We start from the raw sequence: 25,051 nt of genomic DNA, 5'->3' as shown, positions 1-25,051 counted from the left end.
TCTTAGAGACAGAGGAAACTCCCAGCAGCTGACATCGACTCTTCATTCCAAGGACCTGCGTTCTCAACTCCACCAGACGAAATCCCAAATCCAAGGTGGTATTTTGATCAGTTCGTGGACAAATCTGTGTTCGAACACATTTCTCACCAATCTAACCTGTATGCCGTTATAAAGAATGGCCCAGAACTGAAAACAACCCCTGCTGAAATGGAGCAATTCATTGGTTTACACATCTTGATGACCATAGTACGTATGCCATTGTACCGCATGTACTGGCAGACGGCAACACGCTATGACCCAATCACAACAGTCATGGGATGTAAGAGATTTGATCATCTGCAAACATACATCCATATGAATGACAATACCAACATGAAGCAAAAGTGTGAGCCTGGTTATGATCCACTGTTCAAGGTGTGACCAGTGCTTGAGAAAATCTGGTTGATGTCAGACTAGACATGCTGAGAAACAGCAGACTGTGCAAGGACAGCTATACACAAACGGCCTGCTTGAAGTGCAAACTACTTTTGTGCTTCACAAAGACCAAGAATTACTTCATGGACTACCACACAACAAGTGATTTACAAAAATGGCCTTCTCAAGAGGTTTTGAAATGTCGGTGGAGAAAAAGTTTGAGAAAAAGTTGTCTCTAATTTTGTGAGAGAATTTTTTTTCTTTCAAATTTTGTTTTGTTAATTTTTTTGTTTGTGACATTCAAATAAAGTTAACGTTCATATCAGATTCAGTCTTCAGTGTTAATTTACCACTCCGGGCCGTTGTTGCAAATCTGCAACATCCCAGAATTCATTGCATGTGAAAGTTTCTCTCAAAAAAAAGTCTGAATTGAATATTACTACCCCATATGATTATTTTCTCCAAATGTCAGATTTGTCCTGCAACTACAACTTAATTTGAGCCTGAGAGGGTTTTAAAAAACTCTTAGGAATCACAGTTTTGCCAATAATTACTCCCAAAAAAGAGAAAAAAAGGGAAAAACAAATCTGCATACTTGTGACAGAATAAAATATCTTCATTTCTTTATCACTCTGACACAAAATCACTTTCCCTTTTTACATTGTAATGCCCATTTCATGCTTTTTTTCTGCCAACCAGTTGAATGTGTCTACATAGAAACATGTAGCTTGCATTTCTTTTAAATCATGTGGACAATCAGGAATAAGAACAATCTTTGTTTCACTTTTGGTTTCCCCATTTTTTCACAATCAGTTTTTCAGCCAATGAGAGACTGCAGGAGGAGTTTGTTAGGACAAGAGACATTAAAAACAAGAATCTCTTTGGGAGGTTTCAGTCTAAAAGTAAATCTGTGACAACAAAGATTCACTAAGCCAGTAAAGCAGAAACAAGGTAAGAAACGTTTTTATGACTTTTGACACAAACATGAATGAAACTTGTGGTTCCAAGAGATTAAATATTTTATTCACATCAATGTGAAAAAATTTAACAGGTTAAATAAGGTGAACATTTGTAAATATCTTTTCTTCTGCATTGTACCTCTTTTTGTTTCACAATCCGTACTCTGATAATCATAAAAAAATTATTTTACAAAACCACCACAAGCATTTTATACCATTTTAAATCATAGATTACAAATTGGCCTATAATCTTTGCCACACCCATGACATGAAACGCTTCCTCTTGGCAAACTGAACATAAACCTGGTTGATTTAAACTGACATATACAGATGTTTACATTGTAATTGGTGGTGGATCTGTTTCAATCACAATATATTTTAAAAAATGGAAAAAAGTAAATAAAAATGATTTTGTAACTGATGCATTATAAACATTGAAATGTGCATATTCATGTAAAAAGAAAATGAAAGCAGATGGGACTGAGAATTATATATCTATAGATCTATAGATATATATACATGTATATACATTGTGATTCACAGATACTGGCTGCAGCGTTCTGCTTTCTGTGTGTGCTTGCTATTGGCTCAGATTCCTCTACATCCGGTACCAGTAACAATTGGGACAGGACATGTTGCTGTGGAGACAACGAGAGACGGTATCTGAAGCTTCAGGAAGGCTGCATCGACTGTGTCATCCAGAGAGCCAAAGCAACCAGTGAAACGTCAACATGGCTGCCAACAATCCACGGAAAGAACTGATATTCAAGATACAGAAAAAACTAGGTAGACTGAGTACAAAGCAGCTGCAGACAGTTCTGTCTTCGATTGATGATGGAGGTGACATAGATGTTCATGATTTAAGTGAACCAGAAATGTATGAGTTGATTGTTGACTTTGTTAGAAGTGGGAAACTGAAAGCGTTGGATGATGAAGGCGTGGCTCAGCTTCTCCTTTTGGATGAACAGATTAGTAACCTGCTCACCACTGATGTCTGTGCAACTGGAGATGACCCAAACACATTTTCAGGAACTGATGTGTCAGCCAGTCAGACTGGTTCTGCCTCACTTGAGCTGGGGCTTATCGATTCAGGTCTGCAGACAGCTACTGCAGCTACAGACATTTCCTTGCAGCCAACACAGACAGCAGGAGGCTCCACTGATGACATCCCACCGACAGCAAGTGAAACTGGTAAGAGGATCCTCTCTTCCAGTGGAGGAGACGAGATTATAAGGTTAAATTATGTTGCAGTTTTGTTTCCATGCAGAGAGTTTAGGCTTCATGATGGACAAATTTCTGATTTTGGTTTTGATGTCATAAAATAACCTAATTTTAATAAACAAATAGATGGATGACAGGAAGGTTTTACTGAGACAGAAGACATTCATACAATCCTCAATATAACGAAGCCACATGCATTCAAAATGTTACCTGGTAAATGTGATTTAAACATTAATGAGTTTAACAGGTTCCTACGCTCACATATCAGAGATAATAATTGCATTGAGCTTTTCCAAGATTTAAGTAATGCAAATCAACAAGAGAAAAAGTGCACAGAAATTTCTGTACAGAATAATGGGACTTAAACAGCATGTCTTTTTGAGTCAGAGCACCAGGTGCAGTTTAGTTATGATAAGAAACTGGTACAGGGTACATTTCTGCACATACTGTACCATGGGTTACATGAAGCTCTTGGTAAAGGCCAGTAATCTCAAGCTTCTCCCAGCTTCAGTTGAAGTACCAAGTAGGTTAATAGCTGTCGTTAAAATCCTCCATCAGAACCCCACTAAACATGATATCTTCGTGAGCAAAAGATCATGTCTATCAACTTTAGTGGAGGTCATAGAGGTGAATCTAGTTCAGAACAACCAGAATGATTCATTCTACTGTAACCTCGTGCTTGGTGCAGTTGATATCAGAAAGCAGTGAGACACAAGATGACATGTCTGAAATCCTCCTGTTGATTTGTCTCACTTGGGGGAGAATGAACAGAATTTAGTGAGGGATAAGTTGTTTGTGGAGTCTGAAATCCTTGACAATAGCTGCATTAAAAATTTGCAGTTGATAATTAATCTGCCGTTCTTAACAATCTTAAGAACGGCGCCTTATAATGCATTTCCAAAGCTCCTGTATAAAGGAGATGAAAGAATATGTACCAAATGTTCTTGACCATGATTGGATCAGGAAATCCACCTCACCATATTCATCCCTTGTTGTTTGTGTCAGAAATAAATATGAGTTTCTGACTTTGCATTGATTTTAGAAAACTGAACCAAAAAACTTTTGCTGACCACAATATGTATAAGCAACGTCTTACCAGTAGGGGGACTCTCGTATCACTGTGGGTTTGCTACTGAGAATAAATTTTGTGGTGCAGCTCAGAATAAAGGAGTTGCTGACTGGAGCAACATTATAGCAACTCGTTTCCTCTGTGATTCACAGATATTGGCTGCAGGTTCATCTGCCTGTGTGCCACTTACTGCTGGATCAGATTCTCCTAGATCTGGTGCCAGTAACATTCACTACGAACTACTTTCTGGCCTACATGATACTGTGAACTTATTATTGAAAACGGGGAAGAATCTTTTCAAAAATAATATTTCTGGCGGGACAGCTTTTTTTTTTATTTTTATTAAAGAATAAAGTGACCTAATGGTTCCAACACGAGACTTCCAACAAATAATAGTAATTCAGCTGTGCAAAACAAATAGGTGGATTTAGCCCCGCCTTTCAGGACCAAATCTTCATCTCTGAGCTGCAGTTTCTAAGCTTTCGATCTTCCACCTCACACACCAGCCCTCCCCCATGACTCTCCCACTCAGTTCCTTCAGACTAGCCAGCAGCAATTAGCAAACACCTTAGACTTAGACTTGTACTTTATTGATCCCTTGGGAAGACTCCCTCAGGAAATTAAAGTTACTGGTGGCCGGTTTCTAAAGAGACAAAGACCCACTTTCAATCAGGAAGATTTTTTAAAAATCCATCCATCCATCCATCCATCCATCCATCCATCCATCCATCCATCCATCCATCCATCCACCCCCATCCATCCATCCATCCATCCATCCATCCATCCATCCATCCATCCATCCATCCATCCATCCATCCATCCATCCATCCATCCATCCATCCATCCATCCATCCATCCATCCATCCATCCATCCATCCACTTACACCCTTGTCCCTAATGGGGCCAGGAGGTACTGGCGCCTTTCTCCAGCTGTGTTCACCCTGGACATGTCGTCAGTCTGTTGCAGGGCCACACAGAAACAAACAGGACAAACAACTATGCACAAACACACTCACACCAAGGGAGAATTTTGGAGAGACCAATTAACCTGACAGTCATGTTTTTGAACAGTGGGAGGAAGCCGGAGTACCCGGAGAGAACCCACACACGCACAGGGAGAACATGCAAACTCCATGCAGACAGACCACGGGCTGGGAATCGAACCCAGGACTTTCTTGCTGCAGTGCTACCAACTGTGCCACTATGCAGCTTTTTTTAAACTCCTGTTTGATATAGCAACTTCATAACTGAAGGTAGAATAGTTACCCGATTATTCTACTAAATGTCACTATCTGCCTGGAAATCACATCAGACTACCACTTTGAGAACTAAGTTTTACAGTGCTTACCCCAAAAGGCTTTGGGTGTTTTTGATAGTTTTACACAAAGATCTTACTTCTGTCATTAAGTTTCTCTGGACCCACTTTGTTTGGGTCCAGATACAGTTTAGCCAAATTTAATCAACCTTTTTGAGATTTAAATCATGTTATGTCATTCCTTCATCAATAACCACAGTATTGTTTTTAGTCATTTAGTAATGAGTGAGGAATCCTTAAATGTCAAGAGAAAACCATTCAGAGGAGTTTTAATGATACTCATGCAAAACAAAATCTATTTACCTAAAGATTCACCTTTGAGTTTCAGACCCCAGCTGAGCTCCAGCTCCACACTTCACCCTTCCTTGGCAATTAATAAACACTTGGTGTAACTGCGTGTTACACCAAGCTTATCGTATAAAATACATTATACTAAGAATGGGTGTCCATAGCATAATGGAGAAGCATTGAGCATTGTTTTCCAATGACATGCTGAGGGGAGAGTGATAGAAAGGAAAGGACGATCTTAAACTGTCATGTTCTGTGTTTGATTTTGAGTTTTCTGTGTCCTGAGTCTCCTCGTTGTCCTGTCTTCCCCTTGATTACTCCCAAGTGTGTCTTGTTCCCTTGATTAACCTCAGTGTATTTAATCCCTCCTGTGTCCATTACTTCTTGTCGGGTCCTTGTCGTTGTTTGACGTTCTACGTTGTTGTTTGTTGTTCGCCTGTTAGACCAGTTACCGGTGTGAGCCCTGGCTTCTGCTCAGCCGTGCTGCCTAGCCGCGGACTTGTTTGTTTTGGACTGTTTTTTGTTATTAAATTGACACCACTCACCTTACCTGGGTCTCCAGCATCTGCCTCACCATCTCCACCACATGACATAAACAGAAAGATCTTGACAAACTTACAACTTAACAAGTGGTTTAGTGTCAGTGCATCTGAAGCAATGAGGTGTTTTTATGTCACTTAGCAACTACTTTGCAAATAGATAAACAGGCAGTTTGTGCAAAAAACATTTTGTGGAAGCTACCTATTTTCAATTTTAAAAGTACCATTTAATATATCACTGTAAAAGTTTCGATGACTGATGAATATTTGATTTTTGTAGTAATGAATAGCTGTGATAGTCAACATGCAGAAAGGAGAGTTAGAAATGAACAAGAGGAGACTGAAAACATTTCTGGATCATCACCCAGAAATGAAGGTAAGAGTTTTAGAACATGATTCAAGTGAAATCATGAATATTTTAGTTTTATGTTTCTATGAGCTACAGTTTTTAAGGCCAACATAAACAACTCTGTCATTTAACTCTCCTCATGTTCTGTTTTTCAGTGACTCCTCCACTCACACTGGTGTTAATTGGGAAAAAAAATTCCATTGACATTGGATCAAAAAACATCTTACTGGACCATGACCAGGAGATACATGTGAAAGAGTCCAGACTCTATGACCTCTTTGGTGATCAGATCATTTTAATTAACTTGCTTGGGTTTCCAAGTATTGACACGATTCCAGAGATTCCAGAACATCGTGCCTTTATTTTACTGATATCAAATGACCAGCATGAAAACCAGTATACTTCTGGCCTGCAGTGGTTAGAAAACACACTGGGAAAGGAGAACAGCTCTAATGTGATGACAGTCGTGACTCTTGATGACTCAGAAGAAATGAATGAAAATGAACTTCAGAACCTGAAAGCAAAGAGCAGTTTTTCTGAAAAAAGATACCATACATGTAGACGAAGTATGATGGATGAAAATGAGATAATAACTCTTGTGGAAAAAATAAAAGACATGGTCTCTGAAAATAGACGGATGACTGTGGGAAACCAAGCCAACCCTGATGAAACATTGGCAACAAGTAAGTCTCTAAAATTAAGGACATCTGTATATTGTTTGCTTACATTGCAAAGTACTGTAATAATTCTTGATTCCTCCACTAACAATATCAGATTAATCTGGTGTTTCTCCATTATTTTCTGTCTTGCCCCTGAATGGATCATCATTTTTTTCTGAGTTTTTGATTTGTGTTTTAAATATGAATAAAGTTGGACGAGAATAAAGTTATAATTTTATGGTAATTTTCATCATTCTGTGCTAAATTGTGGAAATGTATGAAAATTGATCATGTACTATTTTTACCTGTCAAATTATGATCACATTAGCATTGGCTATTTAGCCGCATTTTTATGCGATTTGGTTCATATTTACCTAGTTGAACCGTAAATCCAGATTCCATCACACATAAAGCAGATGAAAGCATCTAAATCTTCCTCAGTAGTGACAAAAGTTACTGTTGCCCCAATAACTTAAATGAAATTAAACAACTCCACTATCTTTGTATTAAAACTCCATTTAAATTATTAGCACTTCACCCGCTGCGGCCTGAACACAAACTTCTCCTGGTCCACATCTGCAGAAAAATCTGCATTAGTTTATCAGTCAGTTGGATCTATCTGATCCAAACCGATCAATTGAACTTTTATTTGCCCTGTTTGCGGTCCAGATGTGTGCTTTTACCAGGATTTTTTTGCGTGGTTTTGCTTGAAACGAACGGATGTTACATCTGCTGCCCTCCTCCTGAGCGCCGCTCTCCTTCTGGGCGTGGGAGGGTACCGTCTTCCAGCTCCATTTGTTAAAACCACAGGATGAGTTCAGTTTAATTCTTCACAACCCATCTGCATTGGTTGTGCAGTGCACTGCGCATGTTACGGTTTAATTAACTTCTGCACCTTTATTTATTTACCCAAGATTAACTAATTTTAAAATCTGTAACTTTTTTTTACATTTCTTTACAATAAATTTTACATATATTTTTTAATGTGTACAGATACAACAGGCCTTTGCAGCTCTAATGCTGCTTGGGCCTAAAAATTTAATATTTGCAAATTTAACGGCTTACAGTGACCTGACACAATGCCTGAAATTACATCCGTGGGATCAAATTTTGCAAAGGGTTAAACTTCTGCATATATTCAAGGCCGTCCACAATCTTACTCCTCCTTACTTATCAGAGCTTCTCCATATCTTTACTTTCTCCCTCAAGTTTTCCTCCCTCCTCACTGTGGCCTCCTTTTACCTCAGCATCATGGGAAGCAGAGATTGCACCTCAATATTGACTCTCTTGTAAACTCACCTATTCAGGACACTAAACTTACTTTAATTACATTGTTCATTTTAACTATGTTGTCCTACAGTTTCATTTATTTTATTTTTACTATAAACTGACATTGAGTCACTTTATATTTTAAGAGTATTTTGATGTACTATGACAATAAACACTAATATAATTTTTTTTCTACATTATTTGCAGGTGAAGAGGCAGACACTGATGATAAATTGATGGTAAATACTTTTCTCAGCATTGTAATATATTTTTCATCTACCATGGGTACTATATTCTAAATTTTCATCCAAACAATTCAAGACTTAATTGAAACAATTTAAAAAGTAAATAAATTAGAAATACTAGTGAATCCCAATATGCATTTTTAAGGGCAACTGATCTTTCAGTTCAGCAAAAGTATTTTAAATTAGGAGTTTATGACTAAGTTGAAATCTGTCAAATCAAGAAATGACTTTTTGTTAAACAGCCTCCTATAGTTATTAAAGCAGTTTTTAATCACTAAAGCTGGTATGTTGGTCAGAAACCAAAGTCTGCATGAATGATGACATGTTTAATAGGAATTGATTGTATGATGTGCTTGATAGTTAGACAGTCTGTTTAGATGACATAGAAGAAGTTTGATACACTGGGGGTCAGCAAATCTGTGACAGACTGGCGACCTGTCCAGGGTGACCCCGCCTCTCGCCTGAAACGTTTGCTGGAAATAGAGACCAGGACTCCTGTCCCCACTAGGGACAAGGTGTACAGGAAATGGATGGATGGATGGAGTAAGAAAATTACAGATTTATGAATTAATAATATACACCAAAGCAACAGTCTGTATGAGGACATTGAAAGCCTGTTAACCAAAGCCTAAAGTTCAATGGCAAGTAGGAGGTTTATATCCAGTGATGGATCTTAGTGCCATGATAAATGGTGTGCAGCATCTATAAAGAGCTAACAAGAGTTCCATAATCAATGTCAGGAAAAGTTATTTAAATAATTTTTAAATTATTTTTAAAAATGATTTAAACATGTAAATATTATATTTAAATTGTATTCAAAGATGATTAAATAAAGTCATTTTTTCCTTTAGGAAAGTTTGAAGTGAAAGATGTTTGTTAAATTTAGTGGTGGAATTCAATTAAAAAAAAATTGCTACATTAATTGCAGTTTGTAATTAATAAATTGCAATTAATCCCATTTTATTTAAATTATATATTCAATAGTTTAGTTTAGTTTATTTATATAGTGCCAATTCAATCTGGATCGATTCACACAGTGAAAAGTAGCAGTTAGAAGATTTTAATGAAAAAGTTCTTTGGCGCTCGAACCCGGCGGAAGACTAGTCAGCTGAGGATCGCAGAGGGCAAATGATCGGTCCAGCGAAGCTCAGGATAGTCTTGCCCCCCAAAAGAGGGTGCCAGGATGAGGCCTAGCTTGCCTGCTCGTGCCTAACAACATGGATGTGTTATAACACATCCATGCATCACATAACATGAATGTGTTATGTGATGCAGAGAACAGACCGGTTGCTGCCGAGCTGAAGGCCGAGGATCCCTGGTCCAGCCGCTTCCCCTACATAGACATTGTATGTTAAAAGTGGCCAGTGCTCCACCACCAGTCATAGCTGAGATGCTCACCTGAAGACATAGAGCATTGAGCTTCGAGTACAGTTGAAAGATCTGGTCTGATGTAGGAAGTAAAAGCCGAAGATGACCAGTGGCCAAGCTGAAGGAGGGAAGCTATGGAGACACCTTTGACTGAGGCAGATGTTGCAGCGCCTATTCTGAAGGAATGTCCCAAATAATGATCAAGGGAAAGGCCACAATCTAGTAGAATTACTCTGAGGTGGCGGATGAACCAATCCAGGGTCATGGATGAGCTGTCGGGAGTGAAAAACAGGGGTTTGGATTTGTGATGGAGTTGATGCCTTTTGCACACAAATTTGAGTGTAGCACGAAGGGGCAGAACAGACCGTCTATGCGGGCAATAGAAATAGTACATGGACCTTTCGCTTTGGATTGCTTAAGGAGGAGGTTGTAATGGTCAGGAAAAAATTTAAGATCGGAGATTGATAAATCTCTTGAAGGATTGAAGATTTTAGATGCCGAGGTGAACTCGCTCAGTCTCAGAAATCCATAGAAGGCTAGAAGAAATGCGCATGAGAGGAGCGCTTTAAAGTAAGGGGAGAAGGTACCAGATCGAAGCACTGTGATGAGCTTACTGAGTAGAGGGAGAGCGATAGGTTTTCGGCTATCGGGATAAGTGGAGGAATGCTTAGAGATCCCTTTGAGTAGAAGTTTCACGGTGGGGTTCAAAAAGGCTAGGTTGCTGAAGTTTTGCGTGAAAACTGATTCCTGTGAGCAGACAGCGGATGTATGAGAGTTTGAATTAACGATGGTCGAAACAGTGAGTGATAAAGGCGAGGACGGTGGATAAGGTGACGGGGTGTGGGGAAGAATTAATAGCGGTGCAGAACTTGGTGAAGGTTCGTCAGGCGAACGAATACGTGGAAAGTGTAGAAGGGGTGAGACCTGACTTGATGTAATAGTGTGCTGCACCCAGGAGGGACTGAAGAGAGTCATTTAATTGAGCATCAGATCTTCGATGGATGGGATAGGTTCAGGATGAGCGTTGGCGGAAGGACACAGACGGTGGAAGACCTGGAATTTAGAACAGGACAGGGTGTCGGCAATAATGTTATGATATCCTGGGATGTGCTGAGCAGTGATAATGAAATTATTAATAACAGCCTGCCATGTAATGCGGCGAATGAAAGGCATGATAGAACTAGCAGACGAGCGCCCTTTGTTTGTTCGAACCAGCGGTTCGATGCAGGCCACGTAGAGAAGGGCAGATAACGGACAACCCTGACGGACACCACTGGTTTCACTGCTTTTGTCAGAAACCCGTTGACCAGAAATCTGCTTGAGATGTCTCGGTACAGCAGTCCCGCCCATGCTACTAACCTCCCAGGAAAACCCATTTTTTGCAGTATCTGGAAGAGGTACTGGTGCGAGACTCAATTGAAAGCTTTCTCAAAATCTAAATTTAGGACGATTAGCCGTGGATGGCCCATATTGTCTCCAAGTGTATTTTGGGTAAAACTAGTGACCAGCCGTCCACCAACTGAATTATTGTGCAGAGGTGTTGATTCACTTGTCGCGTTTATGGGACAACACTGTAACCAAAGTCTGCTATAGAGCTTCGGAGCTGACGTCACTGCTTGTGATGTTTACATCGCTCTGCGCCATCTTGTATGGCCACATACCAAAACAAACTACTTCCGGTGTTTTCAGTGTGTTACCAACCGCAATGAAGTTGTTTACAAGTTAGACATTGGATATTCGCGCTCCACAGAGGAAGGGGGGTTTAGCTCAAGATTGATCCGATTCATGAACGGTAATTCCGGCCAGCTGTTTTCTACCGCTCCCTCCTCAAGCGCTCGGAGGTTCACTTGCGGACTGACCATTTCTGAACAAAATACTCCTGTAAATAAATGCCTTATGACCAACTCAAACAAAAAAGTGGTAATTCATGCTATGACACGAGGCACACTCTCTTCTATTAAAATCTTAACTGGCAGACTGGCGACCTGTCCAGGGTGATCCCACCAGACCGTTACCTGGAGAGGCGGCAGCATCTCCCAACCCCACTAAGGACAAGGGTGTAAGACACAGGTGTCAAACTCCAGTCCACAAGGGCCACTTTCCTGCAGTATTTAGATGTGCCACAGGTACAAAACACTGGAATGAAATGGATTAATTACCTCCTCCTTGTCTAGATAATTTCAAATTAGGGTCAGACTGTGAGGAAATCCAGCAGCCAGTTACACAGTGGGATATTGAACCTTTAGTTACTTTTGTTTTGTTTTTTATAGTTATTTGTTAGTGTCTGTAGCCCGTTTCAAGACAGCCATCTGTTTGTGTTTCAGTAATTAAGCGCCCCAGTATATATAAAACTTCTTCTCAGTCACTCCTTGCTAGTTTCTCCTGTAACTTCCTTGTTAAAGCACATTATACCATAATCTCTTTCTGTTCCTGTTTCTGTGTTTCTTGTTCTGCTTTGGTTCCCTGTGATTTTTTGTTCTTAATTTTTTATTAAAACTTCATAGCCAACTTGACACCTCTGCCTTTCTGTTTTGGGGTCTAACATCAACAGTACAACATCATGAGACATTGTTTTTCTTCAGAGTTGAATGATCATTGGTTGCCGAACTGGATACATTTCTGTATAAGAACAAAGTTTGGATGAAAGTAATTCATATGTTGCCCAAGCATCTGAAAGTGAACATACAGAGAATGAATTGGTGCTTTTATAGCATTAATACCAATTCAAAAGAAAATCATGTGTACCCAAATAATAAGAGTTTACTTACTTTTTTATATTTTTTTCTTAAAAAAACTAAAATAACATTTTATTTCCTCTTTGCAGTCTATTTGCAATTCTTTGGAGGATATCCAAAAGAAACGTCAAAAAGAAACTGAAAAACTATTCAGAAGACTTCACCTCCAGGACCAACATCAACACAAGCTGTCATCAGAGGACTTTGTACAAATAGGCCCACCTATAAAAAAGACTAATGAGGTCTTTGAGAGAGATCTAGTTTGTGCTTTTCTTCAGAGATTAATGATGTTAGATTATAGAGCCAGATACATCCCTGTTCAGCAAGAAAGCTCTGATGTGAATAATTCAGAGGCTGTTCAAGTGTCTGACAGTGCTGTTACAGATGACGATGACTTAGATGCTCTTTTTACAACTAATGTAGACGTAGATCAGTCAAAAGAGAATCATGTGCACCCAATGGATGTTCAAATGGCCGTATTTCACTGCTCAGACAGCTTCCTTAAACAGAAAATGATCACAAAGTTGTCACAGTGTCAGTATGCCTTACCACTGCTTGTTCCTGATCCTCTCACAGCAAATCTTGAGTGTCCTTTGTGGACATTCAGACAAATCACAAAAACATGGAAAATAGCCACAATCAAAGAAAATGGAACCACTGTCACCATGAAAAGCATGCCAATCTACAAAGCTGAGACTCCCATGGTTTCATTTTTTCGACTGGGCTCCATGTCTGTGTCCAAATCTCAGCTGATGAACGCCTTGATCAATGACCGCCACGACACATTTTTCCACAGAAACTGTAAAGGCAGCACCAAATCTTGTCATTTGATGGATGGTGTGGCAGAGATTACCTGGTACTGTCCTGCTGGAAAAGACAATGATTTCTTTACTCACTGCATTGCCTTCTGTAATCTTCATGGGGATTCTCTAGCAATTGGAAAACAGCGAGAAATCCTGACTGAAATGTCTTCAGTCATTGTTGTTCTTGTGCCAACTCTGGAAAAATCCCAGGAAAGTACTGCAATCATTTCTATGCTTTACAAATCTTCAAAGCCTCTAATCATTCTCACTGCTGACAATGATTGCAGTGCAGTTCAGGTGAAACCTCAAAAATACAAACTAGGGCTGAAAGAAAGAAGCCAGTCGGATGTTTCTGAAGAACTAAAAAAGATTATAAAAGGCCTTTTGTCTGGACCTCACACATCCTTCCGGCTGGAAAAAACTATGGCCAAAGTCTCTGAGATCAAAGTGGATGAAGATGAGAAAATCTGCCAGAACGGGAAATCTGCTGCAATGAAAATAATTGAATTGATTGAAAGGATGGATGTTGCTAAAATCAAAGATACATTTCTTCCCTGCCAAGGTCAACTTTGGTCCAACTGGTGCAAAATCAATAAAGAGTTGCATCATTTAAAGGGAGACATTGAGAAAGAAAAGGGCCAGAAGAGTCATCAGCTAATGAAACTACGAGAAAAGCAGTGTGATGCATCTGATAGTAAACTGATGAGGTTGTTCACTCAGAGCCTCCAGAGGTTGAAACCAAAAGAAAGAGAATATTTCCTGACATGGATTCAGATCCTTATAGATGCCCTCTCCACAGATGATCTTTCTTCAATTCTCCAAAACTATGATGAAACCTGGTCAGAGGTTTTGGTCTTGAAAAAGAAACACGACAAATCTGCTCAATTAAAACACAAACAAACTGAGCTTGAAGACTTGTCAAAAAAGCTTCAATCTGCAACCTTTGGTCTGGAACACATCTTCAGAGAAATGGGACAGATCTATGAGGCCCATAAATCTTTGAAGAAACCATCGCTGGACCAACAGTCTGAATGGACTAAATACCCTGAGCTGGCTGCAGATCTGATGATATCAGGACACCCGATGGAGCTGATGGATGGGGATGCAGGCCATGTGCCTTTAATATGGATCTCTAGTCTTTTACAGGAAGTCATCAAGAAACTTGGTGACCAGAGAGTCTTTGTGCTATCAGTTCTGGGCGTACAAAGTAGCGGAAAGTCAACAATGCTGAATGCCATGTTTGGTCTGCAGTTTGCAGTCAGTGCTGGCAGGTGCACCAAGGGTGCCTACATGCAACTGGTTAAGCTGTCAGAAGAAATCAAGGATAAATACCAGTTTGACTACATTCTAGTTGTTGACACTGAAGGACTGCGAGCTCTCGAGTTAGCAGGTAATGCCACCATTCATCATGACAATGAACTTGCAACATTTGTTGTTGGTCTGGGAAACATGACACTGATCAACATCTTTGGTGAGAATCCAGCTGACATGCAAGATGTCCTACAAATTGTTGTGCAGGCTTTCATGAGGATGAAGAAAGTCAAGCTTTCTCCAAGTTGTGTGTTTGTCCATCAGAATGTCACAGATATTACAGCAGCAGAGAAAAACATGGACGGAAAGAGACGGCTGCAGGAAAAACTGGACAAGATGGCTCAACTTGCTGCCAAAGAGGAAGTGTGTGATGTTGAGTGCTTCAGTGATGTCATCGCATTTGATGTGCAAAAAGATGTGAAATACTTTGCTCAGCTATGGGAGGGAAGTCCACCAATGGCTCCTCCAAATCCAGGTTATAGTGAGAGTGTCCAAGAACTCAAGTCCATCATCTTGTCCAAAGCCAAACAGTCTAAAGGGATCACTCTGTCACATTTCAGCACCAAAATTCAGGACCTGTGGAACGCCTTGCTGAATGAACACTTTGTTTTTAGTTTCAAAAATACCCAAGAAATTGCAGTTTATAGAAAACTGGAGGTCCAATATGGGAACTGGACTTGGGCCCTGAGAAGTGAGATGCTGAACATTGAAAACCAACTTTATCCTAGAATTGAAAAAGCTCAACTGGACAAAGTTGAGCTGAATTACCTTAATAAAGAAATGAGCAAAAAATACAAAGAAATAACAAAAGCTATTGTGGATTACTTTGAAGATGACAAAGACAAAGAGATGTTGGTTCAATGGCGGGGCCGATTTGATAACAAAATCAAAGAGTTTCATGAGGAACTTGTGAGAGGAGTGAAAAGAAAACTGGATGAAGTGATTCAACAAAATAATGCTAGAAAAATGGTTGACAAGAAGAAAACAGAGTTTGAAAACAATCTACTACAGAAGAGCAAAGAGCTTGCTCACCACCTGAAATGCATTGCAGCAGATGAAGAGGAACTAAAAGCACAGTTCAGCACTGTTTGGAGTCACTGGGTTAAGGAATTAGCCCCAGATACAAAACCCATCGAGAACATAAACTTGGAGGAAGATCAGCTGCTTGTCCTTGAAGATCTTGGTGTAGAATGGGGACTCATTGATGATTCAAAAAGAAGTAAGAGATACAAAAATCTGTCAGAAACTGGGAACTACTTTAGTTACATAACCCAAAGGAAGTATCAAAAACTCTTTGAGGAAAGCCAACAGTCTCAGGTAAACAAGACAGAAGCAGGCAAAGACACAAGCGGAAAACTCAAAACTATTTTTGGCTTTTTCCAAAAACTGTTTGGAATGGCATCAACAACACAGCATGTAGAAGAAAGTAAACCAAAAAATAATTTGCAATATGAAGAACAGGAACTGATCAGATCATTTATTAAAAAGGTTGAACAGGAATCCCTTGAGGCCATTAAGAGCAAACCTGTTGCAACAAGAGGTTACAGGTCAACCTACCTACAGGAACTTGCCAAAAATGTTAAACAAAGAGTAACAGAGTTTGAATCAGGGAAGAAATATACATTCAAGAAGGAGTTTACAGTTGACCTTTCACTGTTTGTTTTTGATAGGGCAGAAGGTTGGCTCTTAAACTCCCACAAGATCTATAGAGAGAACAATGATGCTCTGACTTATTTGGACAACAAGAAAAACGAATATTACAACATTTTCAGAAGCTTCTACAAAGGAAGTTCATCTGCTGTGGTGTTTGGTGAAATTATGTGTGAAAAACTCAAAGTCTCTGCTGTTGAAGCCGTCTGTAACAAGACTGGAGTTGATATTGCTGGAGAGATGATGTGCAGTTTTCCAGCATTCAATGGGAACAGACTGAATTTAGAGAAACATGTGTTAGCATCTCTGGCAGAGAGAGAAGATTTTAACAGATTCACCACCTACATCAGAAAACCAAGAGCTCAAGTAGAGGCTTTCATCAAAGAAGAAGTGAAGAAATTCATGTTCACAACACAGAAAAGTAAAGCCCAGACTATCCTGAAGAAAAATGTAGAAGACATCACCAGAGTCATCAGTCAGGCTTTGTTTGAGGCAACAGAGAAATTCAAACACAAGAAAGGAAACATAGGAATGTGGGTGGAGGAATTTTCTAGTAAACTAAAACCAAAGTTGACACTTGATACCATTAGTTGTCAAAACTTCAGTGACATAAACAATTTTGAATTTCTTAAAGAAGAGATAGAGAAAGGCCTGAAAAGCATCACAACAGAGATGAGCAAACTCTCCCTGGAAAAGGTGAATGACTGCAGGCAGAAGCCTGATCAGATCCTGATTGATCAGCTGTGCAACTGCTGCTGGAAAAGGTGTCCATTCTGTGCTGCTGTTTGCACAAACACTTTGAAGGACCACAGTCCAGAGAAGCACAGCGTTCCTTTTCATCGACCCAACGGGGTCAAAGGTTGGCATAAAAGAGGAACAGTTGATCTGGTCATTGATTTCTGCACCACATTGGTTGCAAGTGACAGAGGCTTTTACCCTCATCATGACTCAGAGAAGACTGTTCCCTATAAGCAATATCCAACTGCAGGAGAAAAGTATGCTTCATGGAGCATTACAGCTGATGCATCTATGCTGGCCTACTGGAAATGGTTCATCTGCCACTTTCAAAATGAATTAGAAAACTACTATAAAATGAAATTTCAGGGCAGTGGAGAAATTCCTCAGCAATGGAGAAACTTCAGTAAGGAGGATGCTATTGAAAGTCTGGATGAAATGTGTAGTTTGTGAAGAAACTTCAGGTGTTTATAGAAACTAATAAAAGTTGTGGGTTTGAGCAGTAATTGTGATGTTCAAGGCTCTTCAAAATGAATAAATGATCATTTATTACCTTTGGTTTTCACATCCTGATTGAGTTATAATTAAAGGATAATTCAAAAGGCTTCAAACAAACAGCTGTATGTTTTACTCTATATTATTATTCAGTCTAATTATTTTTTTGTTATTCTGATTATTTTTAGTCACTAAAAGGTGTTATTTAGGAAATAAGCATTGAAAATCGAATTTGCTCTTGATTTGGGTTACAGTACGTAAACAGCTTGTCTTTTGTATCCAGAGGGAATCAGTTTATTATGGTATTTTTTCTCATGTTTTAACATTTTATGCATGTATGGTAACATTAAAATCATTACAATCATATTGATCCAGTAGATAAATACCTTAAAATAAACCTCATGTGAATTTCATGAACTAGATGTTTTATGTAAATGAAAAACAATTTAGATTCTTCCCCTATTTTTTCATTTATGTTCAACTTTGGTGATTTAAAGTAATTTGTTAAGCAACTGAATGTTCTCCATCTTTCTTGTAAGTTTTTTTTATTTCTTTAGTCATTCTATGCCTTATTCTGTGTAAATTTCTTTTCTTCTCTAAATAAACTCCAGGTTTTATAATAGAAAATGATGATGTAAAAATTTAACCACTCTTGAAGTAAATAAAATAAACATACTTCTTTGACATGTCACATCATTTATAATAAATATTGTAAGATTTAACAGGACAGATAACACAAATGATGCAGAACACTGTTTCACCAGTAAAAGTTATGTTTGACTTTAACTTGTATTAAATTCACTAAAATGCTCATGTTTCTCTTCTTCACCTCTTCAAAATAAATAAAGGTGTGAAAACAAATGAGTTAAATGTTGTGGATCAGATTCGGGAGAATCCATTCTCACCAACATCGTCTGTTCCAGGATTTCTCAGGTTGTTTATAGTGAGATCCATCTTTCATGCAAAAGAATGAACTACTTTTAATGATACATGTTTAGTATAATTCTTTATCAAAGACTTTACCTTTAACTTGTCCACTTCAAATGTACTGCTGTATATTCTTTGAACATATATCTATGGGTTTCTTAGCAGATCTTCAAGTGTCAGATTGAACATTCCCCATCACAGTGATTATAGATAATGAGGTAAACATGAACACAGTTGGAATGAGAACTTCATATTCACCAAGAAGTTCCTCTTCAAGCATGTCCATGGAGTTTCCACACAATCTGAAACAGAAAATATTTATATTTAATATATTTCATTCAGAAACTGAAAATGAAACTGTCATGAATTGTGGTGGTGGAGATGGTGAGGCAGACGCTGGAGGTCCAGGTAAAGTGAGTAGTCAATATTTAATACCAAAAACAGTCCAGAATACACAGTCAACAGAGTAGTCCGTGGCCAGGCAGCACGGCTGAGCGGAAGCCAGGGCTTAACACCGGTAGCAACTGGTCTTAAGGGCGGAAACATGCAACGGCACTGACAAATGACAACAGTACGACGACGACAAGGACCCGACCAGGAACAAAGGACACAGGAGGGACTAAATACACTGAGGGTAATCAAGAGAACAAGACACACCTGGGAACAATCAAGAGGAAGACAGGACAACGAAGAGAACTCCTGACACAGAAAAACACAGAACATGACAGAAAGATAAAAATTTCTACATGGCTTAATATTGTCAGGAATAAGAGTCTCTCTGTGCTTGGGGTTCGTGAAGAAAGACTTCCTGTCCTGTCACGTTACTTCTTCTCTGCAGAAGGTTGTAGAATTTACACTTTACATGATTCCACCACCCAGGGGTCTTTCAGCACAGAAAAACCTCCAATTTAATTTAAAATTTGTTTTTAACTTTTTTTATTTTAAAATACAAAAAAACATGGAGCTACAAAAATCCTATAATATTTTGGCTATACTATATGAGTGAGTCTTTAGAAGTTTTATTTTTTCTCTTTGGTGTTTTCCCAGTGTTATGGTCTGGCTCTAATACCATAACAAATTAAAGGAAGCAACGCATGGGATAACTTAAAATAGGATTTATTTAACAAAAATTATAGCTGGTTGGAGAGGAAAGGGAAAAAAGAGGAGAAGTGGACAGACAGAAAGAAAGGGCTGGGCTGATGAGAAAAAGGTGGTGCATTTTTGCTGATCTGATGTCATTCATGGAGACACTGGCCAGCTGCCTCCACTTCCAATCAGCACCAATGAGAATATCTGGAGCAAGGGTGCTAAACCCCAAAGGAATAGCCTTGGGCCGTAACACCCCCCCTCTTCAAAACAGGGTCCCCACCGGAACCCTGGGCAACCTATGTATCAACATCTGAAAAAAAATAGAAAAACAAGTTTAAATACACTCACGATATCTCAGACAAGCTGAGATGAAACAGAAAACAAAATCCAGATCCTTTTATATCCCATGTCCAAGTCGACAACTGGTACCATGAAGTGACTCAGATAGGTAAAAGGGGAAAAAAAGTTACTGACTTTGCGCTCTTGACAAAGCATCTGCGATGACATTATCCTTTCCCTTGATATGACGAATATCTAAAGAAAATGACTGCAGAAACAACGACCATCTCACAAGTCTCTGATTTGGGCATCGAAAAGAGTTCAAAAAGGTCAGAGGATTGTGATCTGTAAAGACAGTTAAAGGACCTGAGCCCACATAAACCTCAAAATGTTGTAATGACCAAATAAGAGCAAGGGTCTCTTTTTCTATGACTGCATAATTCAGTTGATGTCTATTAACTTCCTAGAGAAGAAACTCACAGGTCTCTCAATCAAAAAGTCATCCATTTGCAAAAGGACTCCCCCTGCACCAACATGACTGGCATCAACCTGTAGTTTAAAAGGCTTATTCATATCTGGAGCCAACAAAACAGGAGAATCACATAGCATCCTCTTCACATCTTCAAAAGCCTGCTGACAGACAGAGGACCAGCTGTATTTCACATTAATTTTCAAAAGATCTGTCAGAGGTGCAACCACCTTTGAATAGTTTCTGCAGAAGGCTCTATAATACCCAACTAAACCCAGGAATTTCATGAGTTCCTTTTTAGTAGTTGGTGGTGGATATTTTTCAATCGCTTCTACCTTTGCTTTAACTGGACATGCTTTACCTTGACCCACTTGATGACCAAGATAAATGACAGTTGCTCGAGCAAACTCACATTTGGCTAGATTCACTGTGAGACGTGCCTCCACCAAATGGTCAAACAAAGTTGTGAGTTGTTCCAGGTGAGAAGACCAACTATGAGAATAGACAACAATGTCATCCAAATACACAGAACAACCTTCTAAACCTCCAACAACTTTATTCATCAAGCGCTGAAAAGTTGCCGGCGCATTCTTCAAACCAAAAGGCATAACATTGTACGAGTACAAACCAGTAGGTGTATAAAGGCAGCGATTTCCTGTGCCCTTTTTGTTAAAGGGACTTGCCAATAACCTTTTAACAGGTCTATTTTAGTAATGAACTTAGCATTACCAATCTGGTCAATACAGTCATCCATACGAGGTAGCGGGTATGAATCAGTTTTGGTTATGCTATTGACTTTTCTGAAATCAGAACAAAACCTGTATGTTTTGTCTGATTTTGGAACTAGCAAGCAAGGTGAAGACCAGCTTGAACATGATGCTTGAGCGATCCCGTTTTTTAACATGTAGTCAATCTCAGCATCAAGATTTTTGCGTTTTTCAGGGCTAACCCTGTAAAACCGCTGTTTTATAGGTTGTGCATCACCCACCTCAATATCATGTTCAATCAGATGTGCAGGATGGAATATCTGCAAATAAATCAGAGTAGATTTTATCAACCGAATCAACTCAAAGCATTGAGTCTCTGGTAAATAATTCAGCATAGTGTCCAAGTTCTTCAGTACTTCAGATTTATAAGTCGACCAGTTAGCATGGCTGAATCTGGAACAGGCAACCCATCGCCATTCCATTCACCTCCAGCAGATGTCAGCGTTTCACTGATGCACACAGGGTGAATATCATCCACCAATACAGTCTTACCACGAACATGGTATGGTTTTAAGAGGTTTACATGAACCGTCTGCTGTTTCTTCCGTCTTTCTGGAGTTGCAATGAGATAGTTTTGGTCGGAAAGCTGTTTCAAAACTGTGTGTGGGCCAGAAAACTTGGCCTGAAATGGTGAAGTCACAACAGGAAGTAAAGCCAGGACTGATCACCTGAAGAAAAAACACAATGTTCAGCTTTCTTATCATACAAGCACTTCATTTTTTCCTGTGCAGATGATAGGTTCTTATTTGCCATCTGCGTTGCAGTAAAGAGTCTCTGCTTAAACCCATTAACATAATGCAACAAGTTTTTGTGGTGGTTCATCTTTCCACTCATCTCGCAAAACTGTTAATGGACCACACGCACAGTATGACCAAATACTAATTCAGGGCTAAAGCCCGTACTTTCTTGCGTTACTTCTCTTGCTGCAAGTAATAACCAAGGCAGACCATCCTCCCAATCAGCCTTCATCTGAACACAGTAAGCACGGAGTAAAGATTTTAATGTCTGATGAAAGCGCTCCAGTGCTCCTTGGCTCTGTGCGTGATATGCTTAGATTGATTATGCTGAATGTGTAGCTGCTTCAAAACCTGTGCAAACAAATGAGAGGAGAAATTAGATCCTTGGTCACTCTGAATGACTTTAGGTATTCCAAAAATACCCAATAAATTGCCCAAGCGCTCGCACCACAGACTTTGCAGTAAGTGTGTGCAATGGATAGGCTGCTGGATACCTGGTACTTGGCACATAACTGTCAAAAGATACTTAGCACCCAAACGTGAAGGTGGAAGAGGACCCACACAATCAATTATTAAGTGCTCAAATGGTTTACCAATAGTCGGAATAGGATACAGTGGTGCCCGGTTTATGACTTGATTGGGTTTACCAGTCAACTGACAGGTGTGACAAGTTTTAATATATGAAGCAATATCTTTTTTCAGCGGCGGCCAATAAAAACTTCTCAAAATGCGGTCATAGGTTTTTCTAACTCCCATGTGTCCGGACTTATCATGGGATACCTGCAAAACCAAGTCACGCAATTTCAAAGGCACCACAACCTGATAAACTGGCTGCCCAATAACATCGTCACCACATGGCATCCACTTCCTTAACAGTACCTCGTTCTCAACAAAGTAGCCATGAGCATGGTTCTGCATCTCCTCAGCAGGTAATGCAGACTGAAACAAATGCTGTATTGTGGGGTCAGATCTTTGCTCCTGTCCCAAATCACTCTGTGAAATAGACAAAGGAATATTAGACCAACAAAAAGAGGATGTCTGTGTATCTTTTCCAAAGTTTTCATCCTGATGATCATCACTGGATGCTTTCATTGCTCGTGTCACAGCACATGCTTGGAAAACTTCTGGGTATGATTTTTCATTTTTGTCAGGACCACTGCTGACCAAAGGTACTGAAACAATAACTGGAGATTCTGGTTTATCAGGCCAGACTTTCCCTCCAGCTATATGGTTCCCCAATATAACTGTGACACCAACCACAGGTAGCGCAGGTCTGACACCCATCCTTACTTCTCCTTCAAACAACTCCGAATGAAGCATAAGCTTATGTACTGGAACACAAAACACAGACATGCTCATACCCAACACAGGTATTGATAATCCAGTGTCAGACTCATCTGAAAAAGACAACACTGATGCCAGAATGCCAAAATGGCACTTCAGTCATTTTGTTAGAAACATTTAAAACTGATGCAGCAAGTGCTGCTGGTTTAACCTAATTTCCATTTTTATTTCTAGATTTCAACAAAGCACAGTCTTTCTTCCAATGACCTTTCTGTGACAATAAGTACAAATTTTGTCTGGCTCACGGATACTGCGGTCTGAAAAAAACCCTCCAGAACGTGTTGAACGCCAGTTTGGAGCACTCATCCCATCTGTGTGTTCTCCACCAGTATCTTTATGTGTCAAGACAAAATCATCTGCCAACACTGCAGCTTCTGATACAGTTTTTACCTTCTGTTGATTAATGTACATTGCAATGCCTTGAGAAACAGAGTTCTTAAATTGTTCAAGAACCATTAAATTACAGAGGTCACCAAGTGTTTTAACCTCAGAGGAAGTGCACCAACGATTGAAATGAATCTCCAGATCCCTTGCAAACTCTACATAAGTTTTGTCACCTTTTTCCAGTTTCTAAACTTCTGCCTGTATGCTTCAGGGACCAATTCATACGCTTTCAGTATTGCAGCTTTAACCTTGGCATAATTCTGGCCATCATTTAAGCTCAACATAGCAAAAGCTTCCTGAGCACGACCAACCAAAACACACTGAAGCAAAACTATGCGGTCTGAATCAGACCAGTCTCTTGTCTCTGCAACCCTTTCAAACAAAGTGAAAAAAGTTTCAACATCTTTTTCACTAACTTAGGCACCAAACGCAAGTCACTTAAAATGTCAGAGGCCTTACATTTTGAGTCCATAACACAAGATTCCACAGACAATTTGCCTTCTTTCATCAGATGTAATTTCTCACTTTCCAAATTTATTTTTGCCAATTCAGTTTCCTGTCTTAGTTTTTCCAAAGCAAGAACCTTATCCAAATCTGCTTGCTGTCGTAAATTCTCCAAAGCCAACTCCTTTCCCTTCTCCAGTTGCATTCTTAATCTTAACATCTCTTTTTGTTGTTCAAAATCCAAAAGTTTAGGCTTTACAATCTCTGAATCCAAATCTTCAGGCATTGAAGAAAAAGACAAAACACCCATTTCAATTAAGTTTTCCCTTAAAATTGCTCAACCGTTTATCACCAACACTTATTTTATAGTGCTCAGCAATTTTTACTAATTGTTCTCTTGAACACAAATCCAGAAATCCTGCTGATGGATTTTTATTAAAATCTTCAACAGACATAATTAAGTTCTTAATCAGAAAACAGTTTTTCAAAATTTAAAGTAAATTGCTGACAATCTGTGCAACACAAAACAACCAACCTGAACCTCCCCTCTAACTGCCTATCAGACACTAACTAGCTCAACCCTAGTCTTCAGAGATCAGGGACGGTGGGTACTTATGCACTAAATACCAGTAGAGTGAAAAAAGCGACCAGAAAACTGGCAACCTTCTCAACACTACGGCTGTGCCCCCGAGACAATTGCTCTAACCATATGATCTCACACTACTGTTTTTTGAGCACATGACTCCCAAAGGGGAGACACACTGAGGCCTAAAGGAGAATCAGTTCAGATCAGTCATACTTAATTGCACAAACCAGTCAACAATCACACTTACCATTAGTCGTCAGATGAAATGAAAGCAAACTACTTACCCCAAACCAGAAAAAGAAGAGAAAAAAAACAAAATTTCTCTCAGACAAAAACTCAAGATTCCCACACTAACTTCCCAATTAAATTAATAAACAAAACTTACTAACAAAAAAAAACTGTCATGCCAAACTATAACATAAATTTGGATGAGCCCCCAATTTGTTATGGTCTGGCTCTAATACCATAACAAATTAAAGGAAGCAACGCATGGGATAACTTAAAATAGGATTTATTTAACAAAAATTATAGCTGGTTGGAGAGGAAAGGGAAAAAAGAGGAGAAGTGGACAGACAGAAAGAAAAGGGCTGGGCTGATGAGA

The 25,051-nt window shown here is 39.3% G+C and overlaps 1 protein-coding gene and 1 long non-coding RNA gene across 5 annotated transcripts in view; one reads left to right on the top strand and one right to left on the bottom strand.

Annotated features, from left to right (window-relative positions):
- LOC129363854 (uncharacterized) overlaps positions 1–25,051 on the bottom strand; it is a 43,558-nt gene that overhangs the window by 3,139 nt on the left and 15,368 nt on the right. Inside the window, exon 3 of one of the 3 annotated variants that reach the window (XR_008606354.1) lies at positions 18,610–18,653. The exons of 1 other annotated variant lie outside the window; for it this stretch is intronic. This is a non-coding gene — a long non-coding RNA (uncharacterized LOC129363854). Of the gene's footprint in view, positions 1–18,609; positions 18,654–22,390; positions 22,686–25,051 lie in introns of those variants that run through there. One more of the 3 variants, XR_008606355.1, reaches the window with a different exon arrangement.
- LOC129363834 (interferon-induced very large GTPase 1-like) lies at positions 1,325–18,354 on the top strand. Of its 2 annotated transcripts, none has more exons than XM_055036146.1 (6): positions 1,325–1,365; positions 1,966–2,564; positions 6,086–6,181; positions 6,310–6,837; positions 8,290–8,321; positions 12,520–18,354. In XM_055036146.1, the coding sequence occupies exons 2-6, from the start codon at positions 2,105–2,107 to the stop codon at positions 17,380–17,382; spliced, it is 5,979 nt and encodes a 1,992-aa protein (XP_054892121.1). In that variant the 5' UTR covers positions 1,325–1,365; positions 1,966–2,104; the 3' UTR covers positions 17,383–18,354. The 2 variants fall into 2 exon arrangements, with proteins under 2 accessions (XP_054892121.1, XP_054892120.1); XM_055036145.1 differs by having other exon boundaries at positions 1,332–1,365; positions 1,917–2,564.

The sequence above is a fragment of the Poeciliopsis prolifica genome, unplaced genomic scaffold (genome assembly GCF_027474105.1).
Source record: "Poeciliopsis prolifica strain line A6 unplaced genomic scaffold, Auburn_PproV2 SCAFFOLD010, whole genome shotgun sequence".
In the NCBI taxonomy this organism is placed as follows: Eukaryota; Metazoa; Chordata; class Actinopteri; order Cyprinodontiformes; family Poeciliidae; genus Poeciliopsis; species Poeciliopsis prolifica.
This window is presented reverse-complemented; position numbering and strand designations above follow the sequence as displayed.

Excerpts from the sequence above, each read along its gene's own strand:
- LOC129363834 (XM_055036146.1), top strand. The coding sequence starts at position 2,105 with ATGGCTGCCAACAATCCACGGAAAGAACTGATATTCAAGATACAGAAA. Across the intron at positions 6,182-6,309 it reads ATCATCACCCAGAAATGAAG|TGACTCCTCCACTCACACTG; the intron begins GTAAGAGTTTTA and ends TCTGTTTTTCAG. Across the intron at positions 6,838-8,289 it reads TGATGAAACATTGGCAACAA|GTGAAGAGGCAGACACTGAT; the intron begins GTAAGTCTCTAA and ends CATTATTTGCAG.